Source organism: Patiria miniata, unplaced genomic scaffold, assembly GCF_015706575.1.
Source record: "Patiria miniata isolate m_02_andy unplaced genomic scaffold, ASM1570657v1 HiC_scaffold_26, whole genome shotgun sequence".
Taxonomy (NCBI): domain Eukaryota; kingdom Metazoa; phylum Echinodermata; class Asteroidea; order Valvatida; family Asterinidae; genus Patiria; species Patiria miniata.
This window is the reverse complement of record NW_024037065.1, coordinates 4,086,401-4,100,774: the sequence shown is the minus strand read 5'-3', so window position 1 is coordinate 4,100,774 and position 14,374 is coordinate 4,086,401. Positions and strand designations below refer to the sequence as shown.

Sequence of the window (14,374 nt, the reverse complement as noted above, 5' to 3'; positions counted from 1 at the left end):
TTTTGACTAACAGCAGAGTGAGCAACGGAGATTTGCACGTTATTGACATGTGTGACCGGCGGGCTACCGCAGTGTGCGTACTGCACTGAAAGTTCCCGTATTCATGACGCGCCGTTACTTCAAGTAATAAATGCACACTTGGCACTGTAAAGAGGATTTTGTAAGCTTCATTTTGATCGGTCATTCAATGCAGTTGGTAAAACTAATACCCCGTACCAAGGACCAAACAAATTTGTCTACTCAACAGTCCTTTAGCCGCTATAAAATACGGCGAACACCATTTTGCTACGCTCCACCACTGTGTTGTTACAAAGTAACAACTCAACGCGCGCGCGCCCGCACGATCAGGCGATGATAGACTTGTACTGACACACACGGCGTATACACACATGCAAGGGATAAACGCAATTGCTGCGACAAAAACCGTTCCACACGCACTTCACGTATTCAATAACTGACTTAATAAAGTTTAATACTGCTGTTCATGTTGCGACTCGCCGTGTACAAACTGTTTGTAATGTTTTTCTTTTTAAGTTGATGCCATTGGCTATTTCTTGCTAAAATGGACATGGCTGAAAAGTAGAACATATATACAAGTTCTCAGTACAAGCTTCACAAGCTCAACTAAAATTGTTGTTTTGTTTGTAAGATATTCAGCTGAAATAAAAGGAAAAAAATCAATTAAAAGTCCCACAATGACGTACAACAATCCCTAGACTTAGACATTACATGTAAATTAATCCTCCTGCTATTTAAATATAGTAACAGAATGTCAAACTTCACTTTCACTTCCCGTGCTATACTTTTAACGAAGGCTATTTAGCAGTCAGATCACATCAAGCAGGCAGCTGTGACTAGTCAAACTGGGTCAACAGACAAGGCAGGCAAGTGGTGGTCACAGCTGTAATTATCATTCATTTGGAGTTGAAGCATAGCTGTATACATCTGTTACTTAACCTTGCAGTTGTGTCTAGGTGACATGCATACACAGAGGTTTTGTGGTATTCGCAACCGATGATTGATAAACATGCAATGAGTGAAGCCAGAATCTGTCAGCAATTCGCTCGCAGCGATTGGGGCTGGAATATCGGGCTTTACACTGATTGTCATAATATTAACATCTATCTTACCATAATGTCAGGTACATGAACACAAGCCAAGAGGCAGCTATGGGTGTCAACAGTTGTTTTAGATGAAAGCCTCGCTGGCTATACAACCCACTATGCCACAGAGGCAAGGCGGTTTACGCCTCTGTGCACACCATCCATGCTAAGAGACCCATCCCTTCCACTCCTTCTGGCCCGAGGAGGAAAGGCAATCAGTAAGCCTGGCCAGCAAATGACAAGGTAATGTATGATGTCACATTCCTGCCGAAATGTCACGATGACGTCATCACTACGTTTCCAATTTAATGTGACCGATTCAATGGGACAGAAACAGGCATGAGTAAGCATAACGTTGCCGCATAACAGTATGGTGGAAAAAACAAAACACATACAGATGATGGGTTGATGCAGGAAAACGGTGACATTGTGAAGGTGTGTGCCAGGCTTTATCTGAAAATATTTTGGGATCCCAAGGATCCCTCACTGAGTATTTAACACAGTTGTTCAAATATCTGGTTTTTCTTACAGACTCTGGCATTCCAAAGGGTTTCAGGGGAAGCTTACCCCTACCATTATAAGGAAGACTATAGCAACAGAAGTGAGTGATTTCTGTTATCTCTTAACACATTAACATCTCTAAACCCCCTTAACCAGTTCTTGTCAGAAGATGCGATTACACAATCTGTTTTTTTTGTGCTTAGACAAGGCTGATGATTGAAGACAGCCTTGACTCACCTCCAAATAGCACACAAATACTATTGAAATCACTTTTGGAAATCAGTAAGTTGGCTTGAAAATGTTGCCTTTTAAATTTTTTTCACACTTTTTGGCAAAACAAAACCTGTTTTTAAGTGTTTAAAAACGATTGGCAGGTATCATGGCTACAGCTGTACAAGCAATTACTTCCATCCAAATTAGTCTCATGAGGACACTTTAACAACTTTTTTAGGGTGTTAACATGTCCTCTGACGTGAAGGGGTTTCAAATATGAATCAATCATTCCTTTGCACAACCCATTGGTCATGAAGTAGATAGACTAATTACAATCCTCTTTGAAGCTTTGAATGGTTTTGAACTTCCTAGGGGTGTGCAAAATCGTATTAAAATTGGAGAATTCAGGACTGTTAGGGCTAAAATAATAATTCACATTAGCCACAATGAGGATACGCAAGAGGAGTTTTATGTGCACTTAAAGAACACATTTCTCTTAAAACATTGAATCGATTCATTAACAATGATTAATAAAGAAATTAAATACTAATTAATTGTTCACCATTTCTTATTACAAAGTCCTGGAGCTCCCTGTCCGCTCCTGACAGGTCGAAGGTGGCTCATCACATGAGCCACAATGAGGATACGCAAGAGAAGTTTTATGTGGCCGCCAATCGGCCACAAGAGGCACCGGGTCTCTGGGTAAGTAACCAATTAATCTCGTACATGCAGAACTTTATGAACACCAGACTTGTATGACTCGTGACTCGGACTCGGGTTTGAGTTTCATGACTTTCATGAAAAAAATCCATATGATTCAAAGTGACGGCTATCACTGTCATCATGTGACTGATCATCAATGTGATTATGTGACCAATTCTAGAAATGGAAATAGAGATTCAAATTTGTCTAGTTGCAAATACAGTCATTTAACAATTTAAAAAGTCATACTTTTTAGAAAGAACTTGGTGATATTTACTCCTCAGGCATGTCAGGTACATGTACATGTACATGTACTGTTGGAGTACTCGTACTCGTACACGAACTTGTACTCGAACTCGAGTACACTTGTACTCGAACTCGAGTACAACTCGATAAGTACTTGGCATGTACTTGATCATGGGTACATGTACTTGAAAAAAAAAAAACAAGTACTTGGCACGTACTCGTAATTTTGTACTCGGACTCTCCCTGAACTCGACAAATTGTACTCGGTGAACTCGATCCCAGTCGCGCAGTACTCAAAAGAAAATTCAGATTTTTTCGATACTAATTTTTCGATACTAAACTTTGACCAAAAATTTCACAGAGTGTTTATGAAAAGGATGAAAGTATTGCGCTGTATTCTTTATCGACTCTAAATCAAGTATTCGTGATAAGGTATTGGCAGCGCTCTCAGTATCGCTGGTGCACGTTTTTTTTACTGTCCTATTCCTACTGAATACTACAAAAATACCAGCGAAATAAATCGCAACCGTCTTTCCATGGGCTGCACGTGCGTTCATCACACAAGGCATTTTCTGACTAACAAGGCGCGGAAAGATCGTATCTGTGGGGAAGAGGTTGTCATGTAGCCACTTGCTTTCCAGGAGTCGCGAGAAATGAAATAGCGCCCTCAAGCGTTCGCTAAAAACGCGCCTGTTTTCTTGCCATTGTTCACGAAGTTTGTTTGTCGATAAAAGTTTTGTTCGACAAATTTATCCAGAATCATCTTGCTGTAAAGTCGCTTTTTGAGCGAATCATCAACCTATTGTGTGCCTCAAGAATCCGTTATTTCTGCTCAGCATACTGTTGGCTCTCAGGTGTGTGATATTTCCTATATTTGAGGGGTGTGAATTAATGACTTTTCATGCTATGTAAAGCACACGTTTATTTGGGAAATGCGTGTAATGCAGGGATATATAGGGGATTGAATAGGACATTTTTGAGTGCTAGCTTTTGATTAGATAATGGGTTGACATGTAGCTTTTCACATTGGGATATATTTCTTTGTTTGCATTTATTGTGCCTTCTTGTTATTTAAGGAAAGCAGTAAGTTCCTGTAATTTGTTTTCCCAGACAAACTTTGTTGTGATTGCAAATGCAGTGGGTCAATGTTAGTTTATATGCACATTAATACTCATGCATAGTTGAAGCATGTGCATGTTTAGATTGGTTAATTATGGGAAATAAATAAAGTGATTATTGCGCTGATTAAACGTTGTTTAGTGCTCATGATGGATTCATGGTGGATCAGTTGAAATACATTGCATGGGTAACTGTACCTGTGAGTACATGTTGCTATGGTAATTTGCATGCCCTTGCAACGAATCTATAAACAGTGTGTATTGAAATGGACACGCATTGAAAAGTTTATAGCTTGTAAAAACGTGCACATGGCTATATTCGGTTTTGTACCTTATGTACATGTTTTGTATTGTATTTTGCTCTCAGTTCTCAGGTTCTCAGATACAAGTGAGAACTTCTTAGTCTCTCTTTGAGATAACTGAAGGGACGACCACACCTGATTGCCGTTTGCCAGATCTGAATTTCACCTGATAAAGAAAACTACTACAGTAGGCCAGTGGTCATCAGAGGTGCTCCGTTAAACTACTGGAGTGAGCCTACTCAAGGAGACCAACGACTTCGTCTGCCTTGCAGTACCGGGCCAGTTTACTGACTTCGTTGGAGTCACCGGTTCAGTCAAGTCGGTTGTCTGGACGTCACTATTTTGGAACTGAAAGCTCCAAGAGTAACATTGACTTTCTTGCCGGCCGGCCGGCCATCTACTGTGCACATCATTGGGCCCCATTTTTTTTGTGTATTACATGTACTTGAGCATCGTTGATCCATATCCTTTTAATTAAACATTGATTGTATTTTGATTGAATTGTTTGGCCAAACGAAATTGTTGTTACACAATAAAAGCTGATTGGAAATTAATTTATTGTTATTCTCCTGTGTCCTTCCCTAAACGGTTACATATTTGGCGATCTTGCCAGGACACATTTTATTTAGGGTTGGATTTATGAAAAAAAAAATAACCTTGTTTGTTGTACAACTGCCTGTAAAATTGTAAATTTAATAAGGTGATTGTTCACATGTATTGAGAGCCAACAGTTACAAATTCTTTTTTGTTTTTCCCCATTTTAAATTTGAGCATTTTTCTAGCTTCTTATCTCATCCATATAGTTTCTAAATTCTAAAACCGAGTGAACGATGGCAAGCGAAGCTCCTTCGCAGGTTGAGATAACTGATTGGTGTAAGAAGGAAGATATCCGCCCGAGCCATGCCCTCCTCCTGAAAGCAGATGGCATTCTCACTGACACAACCGAAGACATCCTGATCGCTCTCGCTAAAACTGTACAGCACATCATGAGTGTCTCGCGGAGGGAGAGAGATGTTGCTACCCAGCTGCTCTGTGAGTTTGAGAAAGAGGCATCGGATGTCGTACTGCCCTCCTCAGGCGAGGTTTCACTGAAGCTTGGTGGCCGACATGTCCCGCTAAAAATTAACCGGCTGGGAGTGGTAGTCAAGAATCGGGTGAGGATTCAGGATCTTGTCGAGAAAGGCTTGATGCCGACAACTCAAGAGAAGAAGAATGCGAACCAGTTGGGGGAGGCGTTGGCACGATGCACACTCAACAGCAGCAGAAAACTTAGGCCATTCTCTGGAAGCAAAACACCAGCCAAAGATGAAGATGTCTTTGACACCTGGATTGAGCTGGCGAAGGGTCAACTGGATGAGGAGGAGAATGATCAGGAAAAGAGGAAGCGAATTAGGGAAGCTCTTCGCCCTCCAGCGGCGAACATAATTTCTGATCTTAGACGAGACCAACAAGCTGCAACTTCTGAAGATTACTTGGGTGCTCTTGAGTTGGCTTTTGGAGGTACAGAATCTGCAACCGAGTTGCATGTATTATTTCATTCATCTCATCAGAAGCAAGGGGAGACACCGTCAGAGTACGTGACTCGTCTTCAGGACATTCTTCGCAGATTGATCAGGAAGGGTGGAGTGGAGAAAGAGAAGAAAGATGGCTTGCTGCTCTCTCAGTTCATCAAGGGTATTCTTTATGATGAGATGCTTTTGGTTAACTTGCAGTTGAAGGAAAATGTGTCACAACCCCCCACCTACCTTCAACTCCTCCGAATGGTGAGACGTGAGGAGGCTGAGCAGATGGTAAAAATGTCTCATCGTAGTGTCGATGCTCCTAAAAAGGAGGCCAAAACATTCCATCAATCTGCAGGTAGCAAGGAAGTTGGGGAGAAAAGGAAGACTCCTACAAACAGCCGACCCAACTTTTGTTACAAGTGTGGCTTAGAAGGGCATTATAAAGGGAAATGCCCCAATGAGCCTGATGTTGAGAAGGTTAACAGTGCATTGATCAAGTTCATCCATCAGGGAAACGGGACAGGGCATCTGAGGGGGGCCGCCCAGAAGCCCAAAGAATAAGGCCCAATTCCAGTTGTACAATTGGCACAGATATTCCTGCTGGTTTAATTGGAGAGCAGCTGATCGTGGAAGGCTATGTTGATGGAAAGATAGCCCATTGCTTGTTAGATACAGGGTCATAAGTGACTCTCATATGTAACAGTTTCTTCCAGCAACTGCGGAGGACCCTGTATCCAATGAGTGATTTGGTTTTGTGGCATGGTGGAAGTGGCACAATGCCATATCTTGGGTGGACCCAAGTTGAAATTGGGCTTGATGTCGGGTTCTCTGGCACAAACGAGTCTTTTCTGACACTGGCATTGGTGGTGCCAGATGGCAGAGATTCAGATAGGTACCAGTTGGTTGTTGGTACAAATTCTGGTGTACTGCGGAATTGTTACCAGGCTGTGTTTGGTGGAGACTTCCGAAGAGTAGACACGACTAGACAAATGGATGTACACCCAACCTGTGCCAAGATTTACAGAGACCTCGAACTCTCCAAAAGGGTTCGATCTGATGGACGCATTGGAGTCATAAAGTTTCATTCTCGGGGTACACTTACAATTCCTGCCAATTCAATGAAGACTGTAGCTGGCACACTTCGTAACAGAGTTGGCGGACAAACTACTGTACTGATTGATGCTGCTGTGCCACGCAAGTTGCCTGGTTGTTTAGACGTAGCGTGTTCCCTGGTAAAAGTTGGTGCTGGATTCAATAGAGTCAGCGTATGTCTGTTGAATTCAACAGGGACAAGTGTACAGCTGCCGAACAAGTGTGTTCTGGCAGGGGCATCCATACCTGCCTGGACAAGTGAATCTGTCTGCAGCAAAAGTGCAAATAGTGGCAAAATTTCTGCAAGTCCATCAGACTCGTCAAATTCACACCGAAAGGATCGACCGACGACAAGGACAGAGTTTGCTAACTTACCTTTCAAGTGGGGTCCCATCAGTGAAGAGTGGCGTGATAGAATTCTAGGACTTGCCCATCAGAGGTCAGAGATCTTTTCCAAGCACGAGTGGGATGTTGGTCTCACTGATGGAATTCAACATGAAATCCGACTAAGTGACGAGCAGCCTTTCCGCGAGAGATCTCGGCGTGTGTCCCCGGCTGACTTGAAGGATCTTAGGGATCACTTGCAGCGACTGTTGGATATTGGAGTGATCACTGAATCAAAAAGTCAGTATGCATCTCCAATTGTCATCGTCCGTAAAAAGAATGGCCAGATGAGACTCTGTGTAGATTACAGGACTTTGAACTCCCGTACCTTGCCCGATCAGTATGCAGTTCCCGTTATTCAAGATGCTCTTGACTGTCTACATGGATGTAAATGGTTTTCAGTGCTAGACCTGAAATCAGGTTATTACCAGATTCCAATGAAGCCTCAAGACAAGGAAAAGACGGCATTTGTGTGTCCAGCTGGTTTTTTCCAGTTCGAGAGAATGCCCCAAGGCATTAAGGGAGCACCAGCAACATTCCAACGACTAATGGAACAGTGTGTGTCAGGTCTGAATTTTGATGAAGTCCTGGTGTACATGGATGATATCATAGTATTCGCTCCAACCCTGGAAGAGATGGAGAAGCGGCTGGGTAGGACCTTTGATCGTCTCGCTCAGTATGGCTTAAAGGTGGCACCGGAAAAGTGTCAGCTGTGCTGCACCTCAGTAAAATATCTTGGCCATGTGGTTTCAAGGGAGGGTGTCGAAACTGATCCTGCAAAGGTGGAGGCGATCAGATCCTGGCCACGTCCAGAAAACGTCAGACAGCTGCGCTCTTTCTTGGGGTTTTGTGGCTACTATCGCCGATTTATAGAGGGTTTTTCCAAAATTGCTAAACCTCTCCATCAGCTCACTGCAGGTTTCCAGCGGCACGATCCTTCAGCAAAGTCTGCGGGCAGGACACACATGGATAGACGGGTGTCATTCGGTCAGTTGTGGACGGCAGAGTGTGACAGTGCGTTCAACATTCTCAAGGACAGGATGTGTGCTGCTCCTGTATTAGCCTTTGCGGATGTAACACAGCCATTTGTGTTACACATAGATGCCTCCCGTGATGGTCTTGGAGCAGTCTTGTGTCAGGAGTCATCAGGGAAACTGCGCCCAGTAGCTTATGCTAGCCGAGGGTTGACCCGCACTGAAAGAAACTACCCCGCACATAAGTTAGAGTTTTTGGCCCTCAAGTGGTCCGTCACCGAAAAGTTTAAGGACTATTTGTACACAGCAAAAGGGACGAAGGTGTATACAGACAACAACCCCCTTACTTACATACTCACCACAGCAAAACTCGATGCTACGGGCCACCGCTGGCTAGCTGCCCTCACCGTGTTTGACTTCACATTGCACTACAAGCCTGGACCAAGCAACAAAGATGCTGATGCATTGTCTCGAAGGCCTCACTGCCAAAACTTGGATGTTGTCGATCAGAAGGAAAAGATCCACATCCTGGAAGCTCGATTGCAGGGTGAAAGTGGCGAGACTGAAAAGCACTGTGATGTTGAAGTCATCCATGCTATTTCTGCCAGCCTCTTGCCAAGTTCTGCAGGCAGTGAAGTTGATGAAACCCCAACCTATCCTTTAGTGCATTCCTTGGCTCTGGGTACTGAGGCTATTCCTGCATTGTATTCTACGCCAGATGGGAGTGGATCTGGTGAACCAGTCGAATGGAAGAAAGAACAAGCTGGCGACGATACATTCAAAAGAATCCTTCCAGCAGTCATAGATGGCAAGAAACCCAAAGTTGTGGCTGATATGACTCCCCAAGAGAGGATGATGGTAGCCCAGTTTGACAAGCTGGTTTTGAGAGAGGGAATTCTGTATCGTCGGGTCATCAGTCCAGCTGGCGAGGAGACGTTTCAGTTGGTGTTGCCTAAGAAGTTCAGAGAACAGGCAGTGAAGGGACTTCATGATGACCTGGGTCACATGGGAGTAGAGAGGGTGGTTGCTTTGGCTAGACAGCGGTTTTACTGGCCCAAGATGACTTCGGAGATAGAGGATTGGGTTTCTCATTGCCTTAGGTGTGTCTCCCGGAAAACAACGCAAAAGGTCGCTGCGCCCTTGGTGAATATATCAACCAGTTCTCCTCTTGAGTTGGTGTGCATGGACTTTTTAAAGTTGGAACCTGATAGGAGTGGATACCAGTATATCTTAGTCATAACCGATCATTTTTCAAGATATGCACAAGCTGTGCCAACCAGGGATAAATCATCCAGAACTGTTGCTAGGGTGTTGTGGGAACGTTATTTCCTGCACTATGGGCTCCCAAAACGCCTTCATTCAGACCAGGGGCGAGAGTTTGACAACAAGCTTATAAAGGAGCTTGCGTCTCTTCTGGGGGTGTCTAAATCCAGGACAACTCCGTATCACCCACAGGGCGATCCACAGCCCCAGCGATTTAATCGCACATTGCTCAACATGTTGGGTACTTTGCCTGTCGACAAGAAGCATACTTGGAGCAAGTTTGTAGCACCCCTGGTTCACGCATACAATTCCACAAGAAATGATAGCACAGGGTTTCCCCTATCACATCATGTTTGGAAGGGAAGCTCGACTTCCCATTGATGTGTGTTTTGGCACAGCTCCAGATGGCGTGTCCCACAAAGAGCACACAAAGTATGTCCAAAATCTCCGACGTAACCTGGAGAGTGCTTATCGACGTGCGTCAGAGGAATCTGCTAAATCAGCAGCTGCCAACAAGCAACGTTATGATGTGAAAGTGCGAGGGAGTGAGTTGCAGACTGGTGACAGGGTACTCGTCAGGAACGTAGGTTTCAAAGGCCCTCATAAGATTGCAGACAAATGGAATCAAGACGTGCATGTTGTTGTTGGCCGCCCAGATGATAATATACCGGTGTACAGGGTCAAGTCTGAGTCTCGACCTGGTATTCTGAGAACACTGCATAGGAACATGGTCTTACCAATTGGTGGTATTGCTCCTGAAGTAAGCCCCAAGGTTACAGCCTCTAAGGTTCCAAAACCTGTTGCCCAGAAACTGCGGACATCAAACTTAAAACCTTCACCAGTACCAGCTCCAGTCCAGAGTGAAGAGGAACATGACACTACTGCCCCTGATGAAGATCAGGAAGTAGTTCTCATTTGGCCTAAAGTTGGAAATCCAAATGAGGTTACTGATCAGCCGGACCCTGTTGAGGAGACACGGGTGGACCTGAGTCAACGTCAAGAAACCAGTATGAAACCAGGCTGTGAGAAGATGGATTCGGTCAGACTGAGAGTGGATGCTGATGTATTTGTTCCTGCAACTGTTCCACTGACTCCATCAATGAGTTCAGTGCAGCAGGATACAAGTACTTCCACAGCCCTGAAAGTAACTGATCAGTTGAGAGAGACGACGACTTGCGACACAGGTGTGAGAGACTCTCACTGAAAAGGGTATAACCTCTTGTTCAGAAGTACCCACACCTATTAGCCAGCCCACATGTTCTGACAATATCCCCACAGTTACTTCAAAAGCAGCCGGGGCTGTAGATGTATCAAGTTCTGATGAGGAGAAAAGCTTCGGAGAAGTGGGACTTCAAATCAAAACTACTGTAGAGGTTGAGCATGATGGTGGTGGTGTACATTCAGACGAAACCGATGACCTTGGAGATGGAACTGGGATGACTGTCGATGATGGTAGCCCTAACAGCTCAGTGGTTGAAGCTCCTTGCCGTGAGTCTTCTTTTCTTGATTCAGTAGCTGAGTCCGAGTCTGAGGAGGGCAGTATCAGTGATCCACATCCCGCAGATTCTGAAGAGGATGAAGGGTCCTTGCAGAGTCACCCTTCACGTCCCTCTAGGAATAGGCAACCACCAAAGCGATACACTTATGATGTGTTGGGTCAACCTACTTGTAGAGCAGTACAGGCTAACGCACAGAGTAGTTGGATTCCGGAGTTCTGTAGATCATTTCTCTCTACAGACAGACATGTTATCGGGACGATACAACATGTTTAGAAAGGGGGGAGTGTAGCCACTTGCTTTCCAGGAGTCGCGAGAAATGAAATAGCGCCCTCAAGCGTTCGCTAAAAACGCGCCTGTTTTCTTGCCATTGTTCACGAAGTTTGTTTGTCGATAAAAGTTTTGTTCGACAAATTTATCCAGAATCATCTTGCTGTAAAGTCGCTTTTTGAGCGAATCATCAACCTATTGTGTGCCTCAAGAATCCGTTATTTCTGCTCAGCATACTGTTGGCTCTCAGGTGTGTGATATTTCCTATATTTGAGGGGTGTGAATTAATGACTTTTCATGCTATGTAAAGCACACGTTTATTTGGGAAATGCGTGTAATGCAGGGATATATAGGGGATTGAATCGGACATTTTTGAGTGCTAGCTTTTGATTAGATAATGGGTTGACATGTAGCTTTTCACATTGGGATATATTTCTTTGTTTGCATTTATTGTGCCTTCTTGTTATTTAAGGAAAGCAGTAAGTTCCTGTAATTTGTTTTCCCAGACAAACTTTGTTGTGATTGCAAATGCAGTGGGTCAATGTTAGTTTATATGCACATTAATACTCATGCATAGTTGAAGCATGTGCATGTCTAGATTGGTTAATTATGGGAAATAATTAAAGTGATTATTGCGCTGATTAAACGTTGTTTAGTGCTCATGATGGATTCATGGTGGATCAGTTGAAATATATTGCATGGGTAACTGTACCTGTGAGTACATGTTACTATGGTAATTTGCATGCCCTTGCAACGAATCTATAAACAGTGTGTATTGAAATGGACACGCATTGAAAAGTTTATAGCTTGTAAAAACGTGCACATGGCTATATTCGGTTTTGTACCTTATGTACATGTTTTGTATTGTATTTTGCTCTCAGTTCTCAGGTTCTCAGATACAAGTGAGAACTTCTTAGTCTCTCTTTGAGATAACTGAAGGGACGACCTCACCTGATTGCCGTTTGCCAGATCTGAATTTCACCTGATAAAGAAAACTACTACAGTAGGCCAGTGGTCATCAGAGGTGCTCCGTTAAACTACTGGAGTGAGCCTACTCAAGGAGACCAACGACTTCGTCTGCCTTGCAGTACCGGGCCAGTTTACTGACTTCGTTGGAGTCACCGGTTCAGTCAAGTCGGTTGTCTGGACGTCACTATTTTGGAACTGAAAGCTCCAAGAGTAACATTGACTTTCTTGCCGGCCGGCCGGCCATCTACTGTGCACATCATTGGGCCCCATTTTTTTGTGTATTACATGTACTTGAGCATCGTTGATCCATATCCTTTTAATTAAACATTGATTGTATTTTGATTGAATTGTTTGGCCAAACGAAATTGTTGTTACACAATAAAAGCTGATTGGAAATTAATTTATTGTTATTCTCCTGTGTCCTTCCCTAAACGGTTACAGTTTAATGGAAACGCGTTACATTCTCTGGCGCATGGCGGCGAGTTCGATCCAGATGTCGACATGTCTTCTTCGTCAGAAATTATATCTTGGGGGTTTAGAGATCAAAAGAAATATTTCGCTAACAGACAGAAGCAGCACAGCGCAGTGTGCAAGTCAAGTGGGCTGCGGATTTCGGAGAAGTCGGGAACAACCTTCAGAATTAGAAAGATCGTCAATAAATCAAGAACTCCAAGCAAAAACAACACTTTTTAATATGTACAGGTGATAATTTCTTGGAATACTGGGTATTTACTTTACATAATCACATGTAAGTAACGGTGCTAATTTCCATAATGCTTTAGTTTAAAAATGTACTCAGGATGTACTCGATATTTTGTTCTCGTACTCGGTCCGTACTCGGACTCTGAAAAACTCAAACTCGGAATTTTGGCCTAGGACTCGACAAAAAAGTACTCGGACTCGGCCCGTACTCGGCACTGTGTGTACTGGGAAGAGTTGGTACTGGAGTTTTGGTACTCGACTACAACACTGTGTACATGTATAACCCATCAGACATGTCAGAGTTTGTTTTAAATAAAAATGTTTGGAGTGCTATGAAAACATGACACTTACATTCTTGAGACAAATAGAAACATGATATTTTTTTTAAATAATTACAACAGGTGAGGGTCCTGTATCTAGAAAATGCGAACATACGAAAGCGCTACAACTTTGGCCAGGTGTATGACAAAATTCGGAGAAAATGCTGCAGGACTCAACTGAATAGGTATGTGATAATTGATAATATATTTTCTACAACACAACTGGGCTGCATTTGAATATCTGAAACGTAAAAAACTGTGCTGATCAATCTTTATGGCCTGTTTCAAGTATGCAGAGATGATTACATGTACGTCATCATGGCTCACGTGACATCATCACAAAAGTGCATATTTTATCTTATAACACCTCACCCACGGATTCTTTGTCTGGATTGGCCAAGAGCGAGTCACATGATACTTTATAGTATCAGGAGGCCATATCTAGTTTAAAATCACATAATGACGTCATCGTGACGTCACTGCAATTTATGTCTATAAACACTGTCTGGAATATCTCCATACCTATATGTACCTACCCACCGTTTTGTTACGATCAGACATACCCTTATATGTGAATCACAAAATCACTTTTTTGATGACGTCATGATGACATCACACATTTTATGATATTTTGAGCATCTATCTTTCACCTAACAAACATGTTACAACACGAATTTGAATTTACCATGTTACATTGATAAGATTTTAGTAAAAGGTCCAAAACTGTAAAATTTATATAAAATCACATGATGACTTCATCGTGACATCACTGCAATTTTTGTCTATAACACGTCCAGGAATATTTGCATAACAAGTTTGAACCCAATTGGACCTCCGGTTCCGTAGATATAGGGCCTTAAAGTGTGCACTTTTAGGATCGTGCCATTTGTGACACATGACGACGTCATCATGACGTCACTGCAATTGTTGTCTATGACACGTCCCGGAATACTTGCATACTAAGTTTGAAACACACCGGGCTTCCGGTTCCGTAGATATAAGGCCTTAAAGTATGCTCTTTTAGGATGACGTCATGATTCGGCATACATCTTCAGATGGTGGTGTAAGTGTGTGCTAGGTTTGAAGTCGATCAGATTTGAAAAAAAAACCAAGTTCTACAAGTGACTTGTAGAACGAAAACACGTGTTATCCTATGAGAAAAATGTGGGGGAAAAAAAATTTAAAAAAAAATTAACAGAGACACACACCAAAACAGT

General features: G+C 43.0%; 1 protein-coding gene and 1 long non-coding RNA gene across 2 annotated transcripts; both read left to right on the top strand.

Annotated features, from left to right (window-relative positions):
* Nucleotides 1–5,015: 5,015 nt before the first annotated feature.
* LOC119733852 (paraneoplastic antigen Ma2-like) lies at nt 5,016–6,248 on the top strand. Its single transcript, XM_038207219.1, has one exon. The coding sequence runs from the start codon at nt 5,016–5,018 to the stop codon at nt 6,246–6,248; it is 1,233 nt and encodes a 410-aa protein (XP_038063147.1).
* Nucleotides 6,249–10,814: 4,566 nt separating this feature from the next.
* LOC119734110 lies at nt 10,815–12,578 on the top strand. The gene is made up of 2 exons (XR_005272043.1): nt 10,815–11,416; nt 12,048–12,578. It is a non-coding gene; the product is annotated as an uncharacterized LOC119734110 (long non-coding RNA).
* Nucleotides 12,579–14,374: the final 1,796 nt, after the last annotated feature.

Excerpts from the sequence above, each read along its gene's own strand:
- LOC119733852 (XM_038207219.1), top strand. The coding sequence starts at position 5,016 with ATGGCAAGCGAAGCTCCTTCGCAGGTTGAGATAACTGATTGGTGTAAG.